The following is a 22,550-nucleotide window of genomic DNA, read 5'->3' as shown; positions in this document are numbered from 1 at the left end:
ACGGCTGCACCCACCCCATTTAGGTGCAAAGCCTGAACTAATTATCTGGCCATCTGGACAGAACAACTTGAGGTCATTAAAATTTAACAATGGGACAGGCAGATTTCACACAATACACATTCAATAGGGAAAGCCTGTCTGACATTGAAGGACATGGAATACACATCTAGGTGTCACAGACTCCATGGCAACAGGCCACAGGCCCACAGTGCAAAGTGGGATCAAATCTCCACATTTCTTGAGAGCCACCGTTGACAAATATCACTCTCCCATCTGAAGCCATCCAAACCATTCTCTCAGCGTCCCCCAAGTATCTGTCCCTCACTCCCAGTGACGGTGAACACTGTCACAACACCTATGGTGAAAAGTAACATTTTGCTGCCAGCTGAATCCCAGAATCTCTATAATTCCAGTCAAGATACATAAATTGTGTCTGCAGCACAGAGAAGGAAGATTATCTGAGAGAAATACAGGAATACAGGACGGGGAACACAGCTCAGGAAAGTGACCAGGGTATTACAGGCTGATATCACCCAGTCCCCCCCCTACTCTGGACCAATCAGTGAGCAGTATGGGTGGAGGAATGTATTTAGTGTTAATGACCCACCTGTGCTGATCTCTGTAGGAGTGTCCTCCTCTATAAATGTCCCCGTTATTCCATCCTCCTCCATAGACTGCTGATCATCCCTCACATACTTCTCTTCTTCTGTTTTAACTTTAATTTTTAGATCTATCAGATCTTCACCCTAAACCAAGAAAATATCAACTGTAAAATATAAGCTGACATAAAATATCCACACATTGCTCCCACACGTCCATGTTCTAGATACTTTGTCCCACCAACCTTATAACAGTGAGGGATGGTGGGATCTTCCTGTGTGGAATCCCGGGAATACAGAGGACGGGGACATCTCTCTGGTGGGTTCCTGGTATTAGGTGGCTCCATCATATCCTTGTGTCCTTCTGAAAACTCCTCCATCACTCCATACTCCTCATCCTCCTCTTTATACTCTTCTTTAACATCAATATTATCATCCCCGAGGTTTCCTCTCTGAATATATAATAAAACATTTATTGTAACAAACATGCTGTATATAAATAAGAACTACCAATAATTGTCACTTGTCTACCTGATGATGGTGAGGGATGGTGTGACCTTCCTGTGTGGAATCCCGGGAATACAGAGGACGGGGACATCTCTCTGGTGGGTTTCTGTAGCTGGATGACTCCACCATGGTGTCCTGGTACAGATCTTTGTGTTCCCTTAGAAACTCTGACTCCTTCATCACCCTATCCTCATCATCCTCCTCTTTTATCTCTTCTTTAACCTCAACTTTAGAATCTCTCAGGTTTCCACTCTGAATATATAATAAAAATGACATCAATGGTAACAATGCAGATAATGTACAGATCCTAATGATACTATCAGTGATTGTTCCTCATCTACCTGATGATGGTGGGGGATGGTGTGACCTTCCTGTGTGGAATCCCGGGAATACAGAGGACGGGGACATCTCTCTGGTGGGTTCCCATTACTGGATCCATCTGTAGGAAACACACACACTGACTGAATACATTGTTTCTATGTGTTTATCAGATGATGGGGGATCTAGGTGGATCCTCCGTACTGCTCTCTCCTTTACAATAAAGTCTCCTCTTACCCGGTGATGTGAGGGGCAGCTGATTCTCCATCATGACATCCTTGTAGAGATCCTTGTGTCCTTCTAAATACTTCCACTCCTCCATGGAGAAATAGACAGTGACATCCTGACACCTTATAGGAACCTGACACACACAATGATACAGTCACCATCCAGACACATCCCTTGTCTGTTACTGGATAATGTCCCAGAATTCCCAGCACCGCTCACCTCTCCTCCATGATCTCTCAGGTGACTTCTAGAATCTTCTTTGTATTTCTCTATTCTATCAGGGAGGGAGGTGGAGGCAATGTGATGGTCATATGATCTCCAGACTTCACAGGAGGAAAACTCTAGATCTGAACACAAATAGTAAAATTAAATCATATTGCCAGAATCCTCCTCATCTCTCAGGTCAGGTCTCTATTTATTAAAGCCCCACCTCAGACTGAGGTATAATTTACCCACACAGGACCCCCACACTACGCAGAGTAAAAGCTTGTTGCAGACATTCTGACATCATAACATACAACGCAGGACCAACAGACCCACTTTTGAAAGTGAGAATTCCAAGGGTCCGCCCACATCCTAAGAGCATGAGAAAAAAAAGCCAGATGGAGAGACATTGGGGGGAAGAGCTGTGAGGTCAGTGTGCTGTCATAGGACATATAGACTTTGAATGCAGGAACATTTGGTTGGGGAGATTTGAGGGGCCCTCTATATGAGGCCCCCATACAAACCAAATCATTGTTTCTGGGTGCGTCCTACCTCTCCTACACTGAAGAGTGAACTTTGACCTTTACCATACCGAAATCTGTCAGGAAAGTGTGAAAGTAATCTCTCATGTGATCAGGTGACGTGCGGAGGAACGGAGTGTAAATAGCAGACAATTTTCTCCAGAGCTCCTAATGGTGGGGATGGATTTTGCTGCATGTTTTTCATCCCCCCCCCCCCCCCGGGTCACTGCAGGTGTGGAGAAAAGCTGTGTAAGTGGATATGGAGGAGAGATGAGGGGGAGATCCAGGAATCAGGATAAAGGTCAGGACAAGCAACAGACGAGCGCATCCAAGAGATGAAGCCGGGGTCACTACACAGAAAATCAATCCAAGGAAACAACAGGCAGGACGAGGAATAGCAAGAAGGAGCTCAGCGACAAATGAGAATATTGCTCAGCCAATAGGAGATTATCTCAGCATGACTTACATAATGAAGGAGATGAGGGGGAGGGGAGGTGACCATAGATACATGGAAATTCAGCTGGTTCAGCAGGGATCGATCACATTTCCATCCATGTGTGGTCACTGCCGGATAAAAGTCACTCATTCAGCAGCTGCAGCCAATAGCTTCATCACTGATCTGTGTATTCTGAGAGCGGAGGAGCGCCCCCCATTGTCAGAATACAATAGTGCAGCGGGAGAATTCCCCCATCCCCCTCCAATGTGTGGATGGGGGAATCGCTTCAGTTTTTTTTCACTCATCCCGCTGGCTGAACGATAAAACTGAACCATGTATGGCCAGCTTTAGAAGCAAGATATATTATTCATCAACTGATCCCCCTGAAGGGGTTAATCTACATATTACCTCCTCTGCCTCCAATTCCTGCATTGTCTTCTCTTTCCGTCCTACCAAATGGAATATCCTGTCAGAATCTGACATCACTTCCTGTCTGTATTCCATAGAGACTTCCTGTCTGGGTAGAAGTTAGATCACCACCTTGTGGAGCTCAGAGGAACTGCAGCCCTGAGAACCGTCTGGTAGTGTGAACACAGCCTTGTGCTGTGTGTGTATGTACTGTATATCCTTCCCCTTTCTCTCTGTAGTATGGTAAGCAACGGGTTAAGTTGCTGTCTGCAAAATGTTACAATTATGTATATGTCTGGGAGCTGGGTGTGGCTGAAGTTAGTTGCATGCTGATGGCAGTAAATAAAGAAGCAACCTGTACAGCTTGTCTGTGTTAATACACTACATTTTGGCGACGAGGATGGCTAGCTTTCTGGATTTACCGGCTATCGGACCGTTTGATGTGTCTGGAGACCACACTAGTCTCTCACAGCGCTGGGACAAGTGGAAGAAGGGATTTCAGCTCTTTGTTATAGCCACAGGAGTGACTGCACCTGCTCAGAAGAGAGCCATGCTGCTGCATCTAGCTGGACCTCAAGTTCAGGACATTTTTGAAACCCTGGGAGCAACAGGGGAAGATTCAGACTATGAGACAGCCATGAATAGACTGAGTGAGTACTTTGAGCCAAAGAAAAATATTCCCTATGAAAGATATAAGTTTAGACAGGCTGTGCAAGAACTGGGAGAAACCACAGACAGTTATGTGACTAGGCTGAAATATCTGGCAAAGTCTTGTGATTTTGGGACTGTAACTGAGGAGATAATCAGAGATCAGGTCATAGAGAAATGCACATCTGTGCACCTCAGGAGGAGATTATTGAGAGAACCTAGTCTCACACTTACTAGTCTGCAGGAGATTGCAAAAGCCATTGAACTGTCTGAGCTCCAGGCTCTGCATATTGAAACCAAGAACACTGCATCTGTCAATACAGTCTCCAAACCTACCTATAATAATAGGAATATCTGGAGTAGGAAAGAGAGTTTTCCAAAGAGGACTTTACATATCACCTGCAATAAATGTGGCAGGGCGGGACACACAAGTCAGGACTGCACTGTGGTACAGAATAAAATGTGCTATGCTTGTGGAAAGACAGGTCATTTTGCAGCTGTGTGTAGAAGTACAACCAGAGATAACAAAACCAAAGGCCAATCTGCACAAGTAAATGTTATAGCTGAGGATAAAGAGAGTGCTCCTGACTGTGAATTTATATTCTCCCTGTGTTCTCTGCAAGCTGGGACATTAACCATTAAGATTGGAAATACAGATGTGTCAGTGTTGATTGACTCTGGAGCTACATGCAATGTTATGGACTTGGCTTCTTGGCACAGTCTTAATGGCAGAGAAAATCACCTTAAATTGTGTAACACCACTAAACAGATTTATACTTATGGCTCCAGTACACCACTGCAACTTAAAGGCAAATTTTATACCTCTGTTCAAACACATGAGACTGGTCCTCCATTGCAGACCAAATTCTATGTTGTAGATGGCACAGGGTCGCCTCTGCTTGGTCGTCAAACCGCAATGGCACTAGGGGTGTTACAGATTGGCCGTGATGTAGGCAGCGCAAGAGTGAATATGGTGTCTCCTGCTATTTCTGCATTGAAAGAGGAATTTAAAGATTGCTTCTCTGGGTTTGGAAAATTAAAGGATTTTCAGTTGGAACTTCACATTGATCCACATGTAAAGCCTATTGCACAGCCAGTACGCAGACTTCCTTATAGCCTGAGATCACCTGTTGAGCACAAACTGGAAGAGCTGCTAGACCTTGACATTATTGAACCTGTGGAAGGGCCCACTCCGTGGGTATCGCCGTTAGTTGTTGTACCAAAGGGCACAGATATTCGGATTTGTGTGGACATGAGATGTGCTAACCAAGCTGTGCAGAGAGAGAGACATCCAATTCCCACTATTGAAGATGTTCTGCATGCAATGAATGGGGCAAGTGTCTTCAGTAAACTGGATTTGAAATGGGGTTATCATCAGATTGAATTGACCCCAGCATCTAGAGTCATCACTACATTTGCAAGCCATAAAGGTCTTTTTAGATACAAGAGGTTGATGTTTGGCGTATCGTCCGCACCGGAGGCCTATCAACATGTGATTCAGCAAGTGCTACATGGTTGTGAAGGCACGCATAACATTTCTGATGATATAATTGTGTGGGGAACAAACACACAGGAGCACGACGAACGTCTCCGTGCAGTGCTAAATCACTTGAAGGAGAAAGGGTTAACATTAAATGAGAAGAAATGCACATTTCAAATGAATAAAATGACTTTTATGGGCCATGTGCTGTCTGACAGGGGCATTGGTCCGGAGGACTGTAAAATTAAAGCTGTGTCTGATGCCAGAAATCCTGAAAACCCTGCAGAAGTACGCAGTTTTCTTGGGCTAGTGAATTACTGTGCCAAGTTTATTCCAGATATGGCGACTGTCAGTGAACCTTTGAGAGTGTTGACTCGCAAAGCAGTCCCGTGGAAGTGGGGCTTTTTGGAACAAGGTGCATTTGATGAACTTAAGAGACGGCTGACTTGCGCCACAACTTTGGCTTATTTCAATCCTACTGCACACACCCAAGTTATTGTCGATGCTAGCCCTGTGGGGTTAGGCACCATCTTGGTTCAGAGACAATGCACAGGCGATTACAGGCCTATTCAGTATGCAAGCAGATCCCTCACTGATGTAGAGAGACGTTATTCTCAGACCGAGAAAGAAGCTTTGGCTGTTGTTTGGGGATGTGAAAGGTTTCACACCTATCTCTATGGCCTTGATTTTGAAATCATCACAGACCACAAGCCTCTGGAAGTGATATATTCGCCACGCTCAAAACCATCCGCCAGAATTGAGAGATGGGTTCTCAGATTGTTACCATATCGCTTTACAGTGCGGTACAGACCTGGACCGACTAATGCGGCAGATGCACTTTCCAGATTGCCTCAGTCTTCTGCACCTGTTCATAACCTGGCAGAAGAGTACATTCGTTTTGTGGCTACTAACGCCATGCCTCAGGCATTGACACCGCGGGAGATTGAAGAATTGTCATCTGTGGATCCGGAAATTGCTCGGTTGAGAAAATGTGTAAGACAAGGGGTTTGGGTGGATTGTGACCCAAGCTATCACAGAATCAAACAAGAGCTGAGTATTACAGGACAACTAGTTCTACGTGGCAATCGTATTGTGATGCCTAAAGATTTACGGAAACGTACATTACATTTAGCCCATGAGGGCCATCAAGGCATTGTACGCACCAAACAAAGATTACGTGAGAAAGTCTGGTGGCCAGGAATTGACAAGGATGTGGAACGTTTGGTTTCTTCATGTCGAGCATGTCAGTTGGTGGGCAGCAAACCTAAACCAGAACCAGTAACTCACACTGTTCTACCTGAGGGACCATGGGAAGATTTAGCCATTGATCTGTGCGACATTCCATCTGGACACCATCTTTTAGTTGTTGTGGACTATTATTCAAGGTGGCAAGAGGTGGTAGTTCTCACTAAAGCTACATCATCAACTGTAATTGAGGGGTTGGAGAGCATTTTTGCATCTCATGGGTTGCCTAAACGGATTGTGAGTGATAATGGTGCCCAATTTACTTCTCAGGAATTTCAGGATTATCTGAAATCAAATGCTATTGAACATCATCGTACAACTCCATACTGGCCACAGGCTAACGGGGAAGTGGAACGCCAGAATCGAACCTTGCTGAAAGCTTTGCGGATTGCTCATTTAGAGAGAAGAGACTGGAAAAAGGAACTGTGGCGTTTTCTTTTGGCTTATCACACAACTCCGCATACTGTCACTGGCGTTAGTCCTGCGGAACTTCTTTGTGGTCGCAAATTCAGGACAAAATTGCCAGACATTGGGGGTCCTCCTACAAGTCAGAAACCTTTTCGGCATATTAATGAGGAAAGGAAGATCCGGGCTGAACAGTATGCAAACCACCGCCGCCATTGTCAACCTAGTGGCCTTCAACAGGGTGATAAGGTGTTGCTTCAAAGTGATCGGTTTAACAAACTGGCTCCGTCCTTTGAACCTGAGCCTTATGTTGTAAAGGAGAAAAGAGGTACTCAAGTGGTTTTAGAGGATTTAGATGGACACACAAAAGTGCGTAATTCCTCATTTGTGAAGAAATTTATTGAGTCAGAAGGTCAAGTATCAGAAGATGGCGAACAGGCAAAGAGTAGTGATGATACTGCCAGTGATCCAGACTTCAATCCACAACCATCCACATCGGAATGGCCAAGAGAAAAACGAGCAACAAATCCAACGGCCTACCTTAAGGACTATGTGTATAGTCAGGAGTTTATAGGTTAAATTTTTAGTTGTTCATCCATGCATTTTGTTAATCTTATTAATACGTTGTGCATGTTATGTTTTATTCAAAGAGAGGAGGGAATGTAGTATGGTAAGCAACGGGTTAAGTTGCTGTCTGCAAAATGTTACAATTATGTATATGTCTGGGAGCTGGGTGTGGCTGAAGTTAGTTGCATGCTGATGTGCAGTGAATAAAGAAGCAACCTGTACAGCTTGTCTGTGTTAATACACTACACTCTCCTCCCTGAGTGTGTATGAAGAGGCGGAGCTCCTGCTGGAACAGCGATCGGAGGAGGAAGCCGAGTCTAGGAGGGAGACTGACAGAAAGCCCAGCAGACTTGCAGGAGTGAGCGAGGAGGATCCAGTTCCTTTGCCATCTGAGGTGAGGAGAGTGTGAAGGATGTTTGTGACTCTGGTAGCTGAAAAGCTGGGAGTCATATTGCTCTGGTGAGTGGGGAAGCACTACTAAGGGGGCGCCCTCACCATCACGTGTGTAAGAGGTGGAAGAAGGCGTGGCTACACTACAGCTGGCACAGTTTGGAGCACGGAGAACTTTCACACCTTATCAACTTTTTATTCATTTGTGGACTTTTATGGAGCAACAGAACTTTGTTGAAGTAGGTGCAAAGTGGAAGCAGTGGACTTGCAGAGAACACTATATTGAGAAAAGAATATTGTATGATTACATGAATTTGAACAGGTTATTACTTTATAGAAAATATTATAATATAATGAAGTAGGTGTAAAATGGAAGCAGTGGATCTGCAGGGAACAGCATCTTGAGCACAAAGCACTTTATGTTGTATATGAATTTGCACATGGATCAGTTTACTTAATTTATTGATAAACACCATAAGATGAATGAAGTAGGTGTAAACCTAGACCTAGGGAACACAAGGGAGGTGGAGTGTGGAATCCTCCTATCCTCACAGAGCACCTTCCAGGTTCTCCACTCTCCTCCCTCTCATCATTTGAAGCTCACTGTATACGTCTATTTTCTCCAATCTCCTCTAGAATTGCTGTGATCTATCGGCCCACTGGACCGGTATTAACTTTCCTTGATGACTTCTCTGCCTGGCTGCCCTACTTTCTCTCTTCTGAAATCCCCACAATCATTCTCAGAGACGTCAACATCCCTGTTAACATGAACATTTTTGTTACTTCTAAATGTTTTAGTCTAACCTCCTCATTTGGCCTGAAGAAATGGGTACACAATGGATAGAGGCTTCTACTCACTCTGGTGACAACACCCTCACCCTTGTATTCTCCCACCTATGCCCTCCATGCATCCTCTCCACCAATCCTCTCCCTCCCTCTAAACACCACTAGGGATGGGCGAGCGGTTTGGGCCGAGGATAACTTCACCAATCACCCGAATTTTCTGTGTGCTCTGTGTTTTCATTTTGTTTACTATTTACATCCCACCGAGCGCAAAGTCAATAGGTTGTTAAGAAGGGAAAGCGGGAAGTCGGCTGCTGCGTCCTTAACAATGAATAAGTCATGAGCTGTCAGTTGGCTTCTCAGATGACAGCGGAATGTAAAAAAAAGAATTGCCGGTAAGAAGAAAATCGGGGAGAAATTGGCGTGTAGTCCCCCAAAATCCATACCAGGCCCTTTGGGTCTGGCATGAATTTTAAGGGGAACTCAATGCCAAAATTTAAAAAACAAATGACATGAGGTACCCCGAAAATCTATACCTCACCCTTATCCGAGCATGCAGCCTGGCAGGCAAGGAAAGAGGGGGACGGACGAGTGCCCCCCTGAATCATACCAGACCACATGCCCTCAACATGTTCCTATGTTGATGGGGACAAGGTCCTCTTCCCCAAAACCTTGGCCTGTGGTTGCGGGGGCCTGCAGGCAGGGGGCTTATCAGAATCATGAAGCCCCCTTTAACAAAGGGGCCCCCAGATCCCGCCCCCTGTGTGAATGAGTTTGGGGTACATTGTAAGAATAAATGAGGCTATGAGCCCGTTTTTCACAATTCCTTCTATAGAAAAATCAAAACAACAATGTCCTCCAATGTAGATCCATCATCAATCATGACACCCACTGCACCTCTGGACCCCAAAAAAGAAAACACTCCACTCTCAAGGAATTACAGTCTGACAGTTCTTAAAAAGGTTAGCAGCAGGGCCACCTGGTGACATCATCTGGTGGCCTGCCCCCTTGTGATGTAACTGACTAATGCCAGTTGGATCGGTGACATCATAAGGGGCAGGGCCACCAGGTGACATCACCAGGTGGCTATGTCCATTACCTATTTAAAAACTGTCACCCAGCGGAGCAGGCATTCGACAGTCAGCCTTCCTCATGGACGGAGGTTTTTTTTTTCTTATTTTGGCTCGGCGGTGCAGCGGTCGTTGTGATTGACGATGGATCTACATCAGGGGACATTGTTTTTTTATTTTTATTTTTTTTAATAAAGGAACTATCAAAAAGTGTCTCATGTCTTTATCTTTAACACTTTTTTTGGTAAATGAGGGCCAGGATCTGGGGGCCCCCTTTTTCAAGGGGGCCTCCAGATTCCGATTAGCCCCCTGAAGACCTGAAGACCCCCTTAACCCAAATCACCCCCCCCATGTTGAGGGCATGTGGCCTGGTGTGGTTTGGGGGGCACTTGCTTGTCCTCACCCCTGTCCTGGCCTGCCAGGCTCCGTGCTTGGATAAGGGTCCGGTATGGATTTTGGGGGGGAAGATACGCCATTTTTAAAAAAAATGGTGTGGGGTTTCCCCTAAAAATCTATACCAGACCCTTATCCAAGCATGCAGCTTTTTTTGGGCCTGGTATGGATGGGGCCTGGTATAGACGGTGGGGACCCCACTCATTTTTTTTCCCCATTTTTTATCTTCCTTGCCAACAATTATTTATTTTTTTACATTCAGCTGTCTGCGGGGAAGCCTGCTGACAGCTGATGACTCATTTGTTGGTAAGGACACTCTTGCGGGTTCCCGGCCTCACTTCTTAACAACCTATTGACCGTGCACTCGTCGGGATGTAAATAGTAAAATAAATAGAAGAAACGCAGAGCACACAGAAAATTCGGGTGTTTGGCAAACTCCTGAAGGGTCCATTTCGGGCTGAAGTTATGCTCCGTCCAAACTGCTCGCCCATCCCTAGTGGTGTTTAGAGGGAGGGAGAGGATTGTTGGAGAGGTTGCATGGAGTGCATAGGTGGGAGAATACAAGGCTGAGGGTGTTGCCACCAGAGTGCGTAGAAGCCTCTATCCATTGTGTATCCATTGTTTCAGGCCAAATGAGGAGGTTAGACTAAAACATTTAGAAGTAGCAGAAGTGTTTGTAGTAACAGGGATGTTGAAGTCACCGAGAATGATTTTGGGGATTTTAAAGGGCCTGGTATGGACCGGGGGGAACCCCCACACTGTTATTTTTATTTATTTATATTGCCGACAATTGATTAAAATCAATTTAAATGTAATTTTTTTTTCTTTATAATTGTCAGTTTTGCTGCAGCAGGTTCTATACACAGAACATATACGCCACTTTACAGGCAGACTAAGGCTGGATACACACTATACAACTATTTTTGTTAGATTTACCTTCAACTATGTAGTGAAAGGGCCTGCCTGACTGCATACAAATTGAAACTGTTTAGGTTTGGAAATTGGAAAAAATCTAAAGAAAATTGTATAGTGCGTATCCAGTTCAACCACTTTAACACTAGCCACTGTGCTGCTACTGTGGCACAGTGGCTCGTTATCGTCTAGCGACGTAGACCTACGTCGCTAGACTCCTCCCCTCTAGGCGGCGCTCCTGCTGTTTTCATTCACAGCGGGAGTCGGGCCAGGGGAGGAGCGGCGGCGATCGCCGCTGCTCTGCCCCGATCGTCAGGGAATCCAGTTTGGAGATCCGCCCGCCTGTGTAAACAGAGCGGGCGGATCTCCTCAGTGACAGGGAGTGACAGATCGGAGTGTTCAGCATAGCTGGACATCCGATCTGTCCCTGTCTCACACAGTCACCTCCCCCCCACACGTCAGTAAGCACCAGGCATACATTAACCCCTCCCTCTTCAATAAAATTAACCCCTTCCATGCCAGTGTCATTTTTACAGTAACAGTGCATATTTATAGCACTGATTACTATAGAAATGTCACTGGTACCCCCAAAAGTGTCAAAAATGTCAGTCAAGGGTCCGATCTGTCCGCCGCAATGTCGCAGTCCCGCAAAAAAAATCGCAGATCGCCACCATTACTCGTTAAAAAAAAAACACCAAAAATGACAGAAATCTTTCCCTTAGTTAGTAAACGCAATAACTTTTGCGCAAACCAATCAAAATACGCTTATTGCAATTTTTTTTACCAAACATAGGTAGCAGAAAACAAATTGGCCAAAAATTTTTAAAAAAATTGGTTTTTACATCTTATTTAGGGGGAATTTCATATAAAAAAATGTAAAAAAAAAAAAATTTATTTTTTCTAAATAAATGCTCTTTTTTTGTTTATAGCGCAAAAAGTAAAAATCGCACAGGTGATCAAATACCACCAAAAGAAAGCTCTGTTTGTGGGAAAAAAAGGATGTAAATTTCGTTTGGGTACGGCGTCGCTTGACCGCGCAATTGTCAGTTAAAGTTTTTTTTTTGTCATTTTAAGCATTAATAAAATCACTGCTCCTTTGAAAACAATATTTTGTAAAAAAAAAAAAAAAAGATAAAGAAAAACACGCACACAGAAATTTCTGGTGTTGGGCAAATGGCCAAACGGAGGATGTTCAAGCCCGTCCCGAACCATTTACCCATCCCTACTCCCTGGCTATCTCTCGCCTCGACTACTGAAACTTCCTCCTCATTGGCTTACCTTTACATATGATATCCCTCCTTCAGTCCCTCATGAATGCTGCTGCCAGACTCATCCACCTCACAAACCGCTCAGCATCTGCTACCCCTCTCTGCCAATCCCTCCATTGGCTGCCACTCACTCAACAAATTTAAATTAAAAATACTAACAGTAACTTACAAAGTCATCCACAACCCCGCCCAAGCTACACAACTAACCTGGTCTCAATATTCCAACCAAATCATCCTATTCGATCTTCCCAATATCTCCTGCTTTCTAGTCACCTCCTCCCACATCCAGGACTTCTCCCGAGCCTCTCGTATCCCATAGAACTCCCTACCCCAATCTGTCTCACTATCTCTTACTCTATCCACCTATTGGTGTTCCCTGAAAATTCATCTTAGTTGACCATACAGTGGCAGTGTTTCCCAGCAATACAGACGAGCTGCAGTTATAAAATTAGCCACACGGTGGCAGTGCTTCACAGCAATACAACCGAGCTGCAGTTATACAATTGGCCACACGGTGGAAGTGTTTCCCGGCAATACAACCGAGCTGCAGTTATAAAATTGGCCACACGGTGGCAGTGTTTCCCGGCAATACAACCGAGCTGCAGTTATAAAATTGGCCACACGGTGGCTGTGTTTCCCGGCAATAAAGCCGAGCTGCAGTTATAAAATTGGCCACACAGTGGCAGTGTTTCCCAGCAACACAGCCGAGCTGCAGTTACAAAATTGGCCACACGGTGGCAGTGTTTCCCAGCAATATAGGCGACTGCAGTTACAAAATTGGCCACACGGTGGCAGTGTTTCCCGGTAATACAGCCGAGCTGTAGTTGTAAAATTGGCCACACGGTGGCAATGTTTCCCAGCAACGTAGGCGGCTGCAGTTACAAAATTGGCCACACGGTGGCAGGGTTTCCCAGCAATACAGCCGAGCTGCAGTTACAAAATTGACCACACGGTGGCAGTGTTTCCCGGCAATACAGCCAAGCTTCAATTACAAAATTGGCCACACGGTGGCAGCGTTTTCCAGCAATACAGACGAGCTGCAGTTACAAAATTGGCCACACGGTGGCAGTGTTTCCCAGCAATACAGCTGAACTGCAGTTATAAAATTGATCACACGGTGGCAGTGTTTCCCAGCAATACAGCCGAGCTGCATTTATAATATTGGCCACACGGTGGTAGTGTTTCCCAGCAATACAGCCGAGCTGCATTTATAATATTGGCCACACGGTGGTAGTGTTTCCCAGCAATATAGGTGGCTGCAGTTATAAAATTGACCACACGGTGGCAGGGATTCCCTGCAATATAGGTGGCTGCAGTTATAAAATTGACCACACGGTGGCAGGGTTTCCCAGCAATACAGCCGAGCTGCAGTTACAAAATTGACCACACGGTGGCAGTGTTTCCCGGCAATACAGCCGAGTTGCACTTACAAAATTGGCCATACGGTGGCAGTGTTTTCCAGCAATACAGACGAGCTGCAGTTACAAAATTGGCCACACGGAGGCAGGGTTTCCCTGCAATATAGGTGGCTGCAATTACAAAATTGGCCACACGGAGGCAGGGTTTCCCTGCAATACAGGTGGCTGCAGTTATAATATTGACCACACGATGGCAGTGTTTCCCAGCAATACAGCCGAGCTGCAGTTACAAAATTGGCCACACGGAGGCAGGGTTTCCCTGCAATATAGGTGGCTGCAGTTATAATATTGACCACACGATGGCAGTGTTTCCCAGCAATACAGCCGAGCTGCAGTTACAAAATTAGCCACAGGGTGGCAGTGTTTCCAAGCAATACAGCCGAGCTGCAGTTATAAAATTCACCACACGGTGGCAGTGTTTCCCAGCAATACAGCCAAGCTGCAGTAACAAAATTGGCCACACGGTGGCAGTGTTTCCCAGCAATACAGCTGAGCTGCAGTTATAAAATTAGCCACAGGGTGGCAGTGTTTCCAAGCAATACAGCCGAGCTGCAGTTATAAAATTCACCACACGGTGGCAGTGTTTCCCAGCAATACAGCCAAGCTGCAGTAACAAAATTGGCCACACGGTGGCAGTGTTTCCCAGCAATACAGCTGAGCTGCAGTTATAAAATTAACCACACGGTGGCAGGGTTTCCCAGCAATACAGCCGAGCTGCAGTTATAAAACTGGCCACACGGTGGCAGTGTTTCGCAGCAATACAGCCGAGCTTCAGTTACAAAATTGGCCACACGGAGGCAGGGTTTCCCTGCAATATAGGTGGCTGCAGTTATAAAATTGATCACACGGTGGCAGTGTTTCCCAGCAATACAGCCGAGCTGCATTTATAATATTGGCCACACGGTGGTAGTGTTTCCCAGCAATGTTGGCGGCTGCAGTTACAAAATTGACCACACGGTGGCAGTGTTTCCCAGCAATACAGCCGAGCTGCAGTTACAAAATTGGCCACAGGGTGGCAGTGTTTCCTAGCAATACAGCCGAGCTGCAGTTATAAAATTCACCACACGGTGGCAGTGTTTCCCAGCAATACAGCTGAGCTGCAGTTATAAAATTGGCCACACGGTGGCAGTGTTTCCCAGCAATGTAGGCGGCTGCAGTTACAAAATTGGCCACACGGTGGCAGTGTTTCCCAGCAAATACAGCCTAGCTGCAGTTACAAAATTGACCACACGGTGGCAGTGTTTCCCGGCAATACAGCCAAGCTTCAGTTACAAAATTGTGCACACGGTGGCAGTGTTTTCCAGCAATACAGACGAGCTGCAGTTACGAAATCGGCCACACGGAGGCAGGGTTTCCCTGCAATATAGGTGGCTGCAGTTATAAAATTGACCACACGGTGGCAGTGTTTCCCAGCAATACAGCCGAGCTGCATTTATAATATTGGCCACACGGTGGTAGTGTTTCCCAGCAATACAGCCGAGCTGCATTTATAATATTGGCCACACGGTGGTAGTGTTTCCCAGCAATATAGGTGGCTGCAGTTATAAAATTGACCACACGGTGGCAGGGATTCCCTGCAATATAGGTGGTTGCAGTTATAAAATTGACCACACGGTGGCAGTGTTTCCCAGCAATACAGCTGAGCTGCAGTTATAAAATTGAGCACACGGTGGCAATGTTTCCCAGCAATACAGCCGAGCTGCATTTATAATATTGGCCACACGGTGGTAGTGTTTCCCAGCAATATAGGTGGCTGCAGTTACAAATTTGACCACACGGTGGCAGTGTTTTCCAGCAAATACAGCCAAGCTGCAGTTATAAAATTGGCCATATGGTGACAATGTTTCCCAGCAATGTAGGCGGCTGCAGTTACAAAATTGGCCACACTGTGGCAGTGTTTTCCAGCAATACAGACAAGCTGCAGTTACAAAATTGGCCACACGGAGGCAGGGTTTCCCTGCAATATAGGTGGCTGCAGTCATAATATTGACCACACGATGGCAGTGTTTCCCAGCAATACAGCCGAGCTGCAGTTACAAAATTGGCACAGGGTGGCAGTGTTTCCTAGCAATACAGCCGAGCTGCAGTTATAAAATTCACCACACGGTGGCAGTGTTTCCCAGCAATACAGCCGAGCTGCAGTAACAAAATTGGCCACACGGTGGCAGTGTTTCCCAGAAATACAGCTGAGCTGCAGTTATAAAATTGGCCACACGGTGGCAGTGTTTCCCAGCAATGTAGGCGGCTGCAGTTACAAAATTGGCCACACGGTGGCAGTGTTTCCCAGCAAATACAGCCGAGCTGCAGTTACAAAATTGACCACACGGTGGCAGTGTTTCCCGGCAATACAGCCAAGCTTCAGTTTCAAAATTGGCCACACGGTGGCAGTGTTCTCCAGCAATACAGACGAGCTGCAGTTACAAAATTGGCCACACGGAGGCAGGGTTTCCCTGCAATATAGGTGGCTGCAGTTATAAAATTGACCACACGGTGGCAGTGTTTCCCAGCAATACAGCTGAACTGCAGTTATAAAATTGATCACACGGTGGCAGTGTTTCCCAGTAATACAGCCGAGCTGCATTTATAATATTGGCCACACGGTGGTAGTGTTTCCCAGCAATACAGCCGAGCTGCATTTATAATATTGGCCACACGGTGGTAGTGTTTCCCAGCAATATAGGTGGCTGCAGTTATAAAATTGACCACACGGTGGCAGGGATTCCCTGCAATATAGGTGGCTGCAGTTATAAAATTGACCACACGGTGGCAGTGTTTCCCAGCAATACAGCTGAGCTGCAGTTATAAAATTGAGCACACGGTGGCAGTGTTTCCCAGCAATACAGCCGAGCTGCATTTATAATATTGGCAACACGGTGGTAGTGTTTCCCAGCAATATAGGTGGCTGCAGTTACAAATTTGACCACACGGTGGCAGTGTTTCCCAGCAAATACAGCCAAGCTGCAGTTATAAAATTGGCCATATGGTGACAATGTTTCCCAGCAATGTAGGCGGCTGCAGTTACAAAATTGGCCACACGGAGGCAGGGTTTCCCTGCAATATAGGAGGCTGTAGTTATAATATTGAGCACACGATGGCAGTGTTTCCCAGCAATACAGCCGAGCTGCAGTTACAAAATTGGCCACAGGGTGGCAGTGTTTCCTAGCAATACAGCCAAACTGCAGTTATAAAATTCACCACACCGTGGCAGTGTTTCCCAGCAATACAGCCGAGCTGCAGTAACAAAATTGGCCACACGGTGGCAGTGTTTCCCAGAAATACAGCTGAGCTGCAGTTATAAAATTGGCCACACGGTGGCAGTGTTTCCCAGCAATTTAGGCGGCTGCAGTTACAAAATTGGCCACACGGTGGCAGTGTTTCCCAGCAAATACAGCCTAGCTGCAGTTACAAAATTGACCACACGGTGGCAGTGTTTCCCGGCAATACAGCCAAGCTTCAGTTACAAAATTGGGCACACGGTGGCAGTGTTTTCCAGCAATACAGACGAGCTGCAGTTACAAAATTGGCCACACGGAGGCAGGGTTTCCCTGCAATATAGGTGGCTGCAGTTATAAAATTGACCACACGGTGGCAGTGTTTCCCAGCAATACAGCTGAACTGCAGTTATAAAATTGATCACACGGTGGCAGTGTTTCCCAGCAATACAGGCGAGCTGCATTTATAATATTGGCCACACGGTGGTAGTGTTTCCCAGCAATACAGCCGAGCTGCATTTATAATATTGGCCACACGGTGGTAGTGTTTCCCAGCAATATAGGTGGCTGCAGTTATAAAATTGACTACACGGTGGCAGGGATTCCCTGCAATATAGGTGGTTGCAGTTATAAAATTGAGCACACGGTGGCAGTGTTTCCCAGCAATACAGCCGAGCTGCATTTATAATATTGGCCACACGGTGGTAGTGTTTCCCAGCAATACAGCCGAGCTGCATTTATAATATTGGCCACACGGTGGTAGTGTTTCCCAGCAATATAGGTGGCTGCAGTTATAAAATTGACCACACGGTGGCAGGGATTCCCTGCAATATAGGTGGTTGCAGTTATAAAATTGAGCACACGGTGGTAGTGTTTCCCAGCAATACAGCCGAGCTGCATTTATAATAATGGCCACACAGTGGTAGTGTTTTCCAGCAATACAGACGAGCTGCAGTTACAAAATTGGCCACACGGAGGCAGGGATTCCCTGCAATATAGGTGGCTGGGGTTATAAAATTGACCACACGGTGGCAGTGTTTCCCAGCAATACAGCTGAGCTGCAGTTATAAAATTGAGCACACGGTGGCAATGTTTCCCAGCAATACAGCCGAGCTGCATTTATAATATTGGCCACACGGTGGTAGTGTTTCCCAGCAATATAGGTGGCTGCAGTTACAAATTTGACCACACGGTGGCAGTGTTTTCCAGCAAATACAGCCAAGCTGCAGTTATAAAATTGGCCATATGGTGACAATGTTTCCCAGCAATGTAGGCGGCTGCAGTTACAAAATTGGCCACACGGTGGCAGTGTTTTCCAGCAATACAGACAAGCTGCAGTTACAAAATTGGCCACACGGAGGCCGGGTTTCCCTGCAATATAGGTGGCTGCAGTCATAATATTGACCACACAATGGCAGTGTTTCCCAGCAATACAGCCGAGCTGCAGTTACAAAATTGGCACAGGGTGGCAGTGTTTCCTAGCAATACAGCCGAGCTGCAGTTATAAAATTCACCACACGGTGGCAGTGTTTCCCAGCAATACAGCCGAGCTGCAGTAACAAAATTGGCCACACGGTGGCAGTGTTTCCCAGAAATACAGCTGAGCTGCAGTTATAAAATTGATCACACGGTGGCAGTGTTTCCCAGCAATACAGCCGAGCTGCATTTATAATATTGGCCACACGGTGGTAGTGTTTCCCAGCAATATAGGTGGCTGCAGTTATAAAATTGACCACACGGTGGCAGGGATTCCCTGCAATATAGGTGGTTGCAGTTATAAAATTGACCACACGGTGGCAGTGTTTCCCAGCAATACAGCTGAGCTGCAGTTATAAAATTGAGCACACGGTGGCAGTGTTTCCCAGCAATACAGCCGAGCTGCATTTATAATATTGGCCACACGGTAGTAGTGTTTCCCAGCAATACAGCCGAGCTGCATTTATAATATTGGCCACACGGTGGCAGTGTTTTCCAGCAATACAGACGAGCTGCAGTTACAAAATTGGCCACACGGAGGCAGGGATTCCCTGCAATATAGGTGGCTGCGGTTATAAAATTGACCACACGGTGGCAGTGTTTCCCAGCAATACAGCTGAGCTGCAGTTATAAAATTGAGCACACGGTGGCAATGTTTCCCAGCAATACAGCCGAGCTGCATTTATAATATTGGCCACACGGTGGTAGTGTTTCCCAGCAATATAGGTGGCTGCAGTTACAAATTTGACCACACGGTGGCAGTGTTTTCCAGCAAACACAGCCAAGCTGCAGTTATAAAATTGGCCATATGGTGACAATGTTTCCCAGCAATGTAGGCGGCTGCAGTTACAAAATTGGCCACACGGTGGCAGTGTTTTCCAGCAATACAGACAAGCTGCAGTTACAAAATTGGCCACACGGAGGCAGGGTTTCCCTGCAATATAGGTGGCTGCAGTCATAATATTGACCACACGATGGCAGTGTTTCCCAGCAATACAGCCGAGCTGCAGTTACAAAATTGGCACAGGGTGGCAGTGTTTCCTAGCAATACAGCCGAGCTGCAGTTATAAAATTCACCACACGGTGGCAGTGTTTCCCAGCAATACAGCCGAGCTGCAGTAACAAAATTGGCCACACGGTGGCAGTGTTTCCCAGAAATACAGCTGAGCTGCAGTTATAAAATTGGCCACACGGTGGCAGTGTTTCCCAGCAAATACAGCCGAGCTGCAGTTACAAAATTGACCACACGGTGGCAGTGTTTCCCGGCAATACAGCCAAGCTTCAGTTACAAAATTGGCCACACGGTGGCAGTGTTCTCCAGCAATACAGACGAGCTGCAGTTACAAAATTGGCCACACGGAGGCAGGGTTTCCCTGCAATATAGGTGGCTGCAGTTATAAAATTGACCACACGGTGGCAGTGTTTCCCAGCAATACAGCTGAACTGCAGTTATAAAATTGATCACACGGTGGCAGTGTTTCCCAGTAATACAGCCGAGCTGCATTTATAATATTGGCCACACGGTGGTAGTGTTTCCCAGCAATACACCTGAGCTGCATTTATAATATTGGCCACACGGTGGTAGTGTTTCCCAGCAATATAGGTGGCTGCAGTTATAAAATTGACCACACGGTGGCAGGGATTCCCTGCAATATAGGTGGCTGCAGTTATAAAATTGACCACACGGTGGCAGTGTTTCCCAGCAATACAGCTGAGCTGCAGTTATAAAATTGAGCACACGGTGGCAGTGTTTCCCAGCAATACAGCCGAGCTGCATTTATAATATTGGCCAGACGGTGGTAGTGTTTCCCAGCAATATAGGTGGCTGTAGTTACAAATTTGACCACACGGTGGCAGTGTTTCCCAGCAAATACAGCCAAGCTGCAGTTATAAAATTGGCCATATGGTGACAATGTTTCCCAGCAATGTAGGCGGTTGCAGTTACAAAATTGGCCACACGGTGGCAGTGTTTTCCAGCAATACAGACAAGCTGCAGTTACAAAATTGGCCACACGGAGGCAGGGTTTCCCTGCAATATAGGTGGCTGTAGTTATAATATTGACCACACGATGGCAGTGTTTCCCAGCAATACAGCCGAGCTGCAGTTACAAAATTGGCCACAGGGTGGCAGTGTTTCCTAGCAATACAGCCAAACTGCAGTTATAAAATTCACCACACGGTGGCAGTGTTTCCCAGCAATACAGCCGAGCTGCAGTAACAAAATTGGCCACACGGTGGCAGTGTTTCCCAGAAATACAGCTGAGCTGCAGTTATAAAATTGACCACACGGTGGCAGGGTTTCCCAGCAATACAGCCGAGCTGCAGTTAAAAAATTGGCCACACGGTGGCAGTGTTTCCCAGCAATACAGCTGAGCTGCAGTTATAAAACTGGCCACACGGTGGCAGTGTTTCCCAGCAATACAGCTGAGCTGCAGTTATAAAATTGACCACACGGTGGCAGTGTTTCCCAGCAATACAGACGAGCTGAAGTTACAAAATTTGCCACACGGTGGCAGTGTTTCTCGACAAACCTTCAGTTTCTATTGGAGATAATATTTGACATGTGACTGTTCCATTTTTTGTTGTTGGAGAGAATTGGAACTGCAGTGATATTGTTATAAAAATACCAACAATTACAAATCTGCATTTTATTTACATTGTAAAACGTCCATATATATTTCTCATTTATTTAACCTCTTGCTGTCTGGGGCATTTTTCACATCCATGTACAAATCAGCATTGTTTTTTTTGCTATAAAATGACTTAGAACCAGGGGCGGACTGGGCCGGGGGGCAGGGAGGCATTTTCCCCCTGGGCAGCGCTGATCTCCTGTACAAAGGCCGATGTGTCGCCAGCTCAGAACTGCGCATGTGCAATTCCGGAGCTGTCCGAGTGAGGCTGTACAGGCGTGAACTCTTATCCCTCCATCCAGCACTAGGAGGCAGGCAGCCAGCGATGTGTACTGTCAAGGGGCTGACAGTCTGTGTTACAGAGTGAATTACCCAGCCCCTCCCTCCTCCATACCAATGGTTGGTAGTGGATCTGCTCTCTCTTTGGGCGGGAAAGTTTAAACTGAGCAGTCTACTCGGCAGCCAGAGCCTCTCTTCCCTCCTTCCAGCTATTCCTCCCCCTCCCCCTCTCTGCAGCTGGCAGTCTTCCTGCATGTTGCCCCTAGCCCCATAGACCTCTATTAGGTTGCACATTTTTACTGCATGTTCTGAAAGTGCACAAAAAGTCCTGTATGCTGCATCTTTGGTGCACTTCCAGAAAATGCAGGCAAAACGGAAAACCTACAAGAAGTCTAAGGGACTGCGGCGAAGGAAAAGTGCCAGTGCACCTGCACTGCAGCCAAACCGCAGCACACCGTGTGAGCCCAAAGGCTTGTATTCACTTACAGCAGGCACTGCCACTCCACTGAAAAGTGATCCATGCTCAGGTCACTTTTCAGAGGCATTTGACAGGCAGTGAGGAGTTGTTATCACATTTCCTTCCTGCCTGTTTTAAAGAGGTTGTAAACCTCAGATTTATTTTTTTAACCACTTAAGCCCTGGAAGATTTTACCCCCTTCCTGACCAGGGGGTATTTTGCGATTCGGCACTGCGTGACTTTAACAGATAATTGCGTGGTCGTGCGACGCTGTACCCAAATGAATTTGACGTCCTTTTTTTCCCACAAACAGAGCTTTCTTTTGGTGGTATTTGATCACCTGTGCGATTTTTTGATCATGCGCTATAAACAAAAAAAGAGCGCAAATTTTGCAAAAATAACAATATTTTTCACATTTTTTTTATATGAAATTCCCCCCAAAAATAATGTAAAAATCTAATTTTTTAAAATTTTTTTGGCCAATTTGTTTTCTGCTACATATGTTTGTTAAAAAAAAACACAATAAGCGTATTTTGATTGGTTTGCGCAAAAGTTATTGCGTTTACTAACTAAGGGAAAGATTTTTGTCATTTTTGTTGTTTTTTTTTAACGAGTAATGGCGGCGATCTGCTATTTTTTTTGCGGGACTGCGACATTGCGGCGGACAGATCGGACCCTTGACTGACATTTTTGACA

The 22,550-nt window shown here is 46.0% G+C and overlaps 1 protein-coding gene across 1 annotated transcript in view; it reads right to left on the bottom strand.

The window, feature by feature from the left end:
* Window positions 1-413: 413 nt before the first annotated feature.
* The window catches only part of LOC309550210 (uncharacterized protein), a gene marked incomplete at both ends in the record, with an annotated part of 23,434 nt that continues 1,297 nt past the window's right edge, over window positions 414-22,550 (bottom strand). Inside the window, 8 exons of the mRNA XM_082250625.1 lie at window positions 414-433; window positions 608-746; window positions 845-1,051; window positions 1,131-1,358; window positions 1,448-1,545; window positions 1,662-1,785; window positions 1,872-1,999; window positions 3,222-3,262. Coding sequence (XP_082106751.1) covers window positions 414-433; window positions 608-746; window positions 845-1,051; window positions 1,131-1,358; window positions 1,448-1,545; window positions 1,662-1,785; window positions 1,872-1,999; window positions 3,222-3,262 — 985 coding nt within the window. The remainder of the gene's footprint in view (window positions 434-607; window positions 747-844; window positions 1,052-1,130; window positions 1,359-1,447; window positions 1,546-1,661; window positions 1,786-1,871; window positions 2,000-3,221; window positions 3,263-22,550) is intronic.

The sequence above is a fragment of the Pelophylax lessonae genome (genome assembly GCF_965119305.1).
Source record: "Pelophylax lessonae genome assembly, chromosome: 3".
Taxonomy (NCBI): Eukaryota; Metazoa; Chordata; class Amphibia; order Anura; family Ranidae; genus Pelophylax; species Pelophylax lessonae.
Note: the sequence above shows the minus strand (reverse complement) of the source record. Positions and strands in the feature narration are given on the sequence as shown.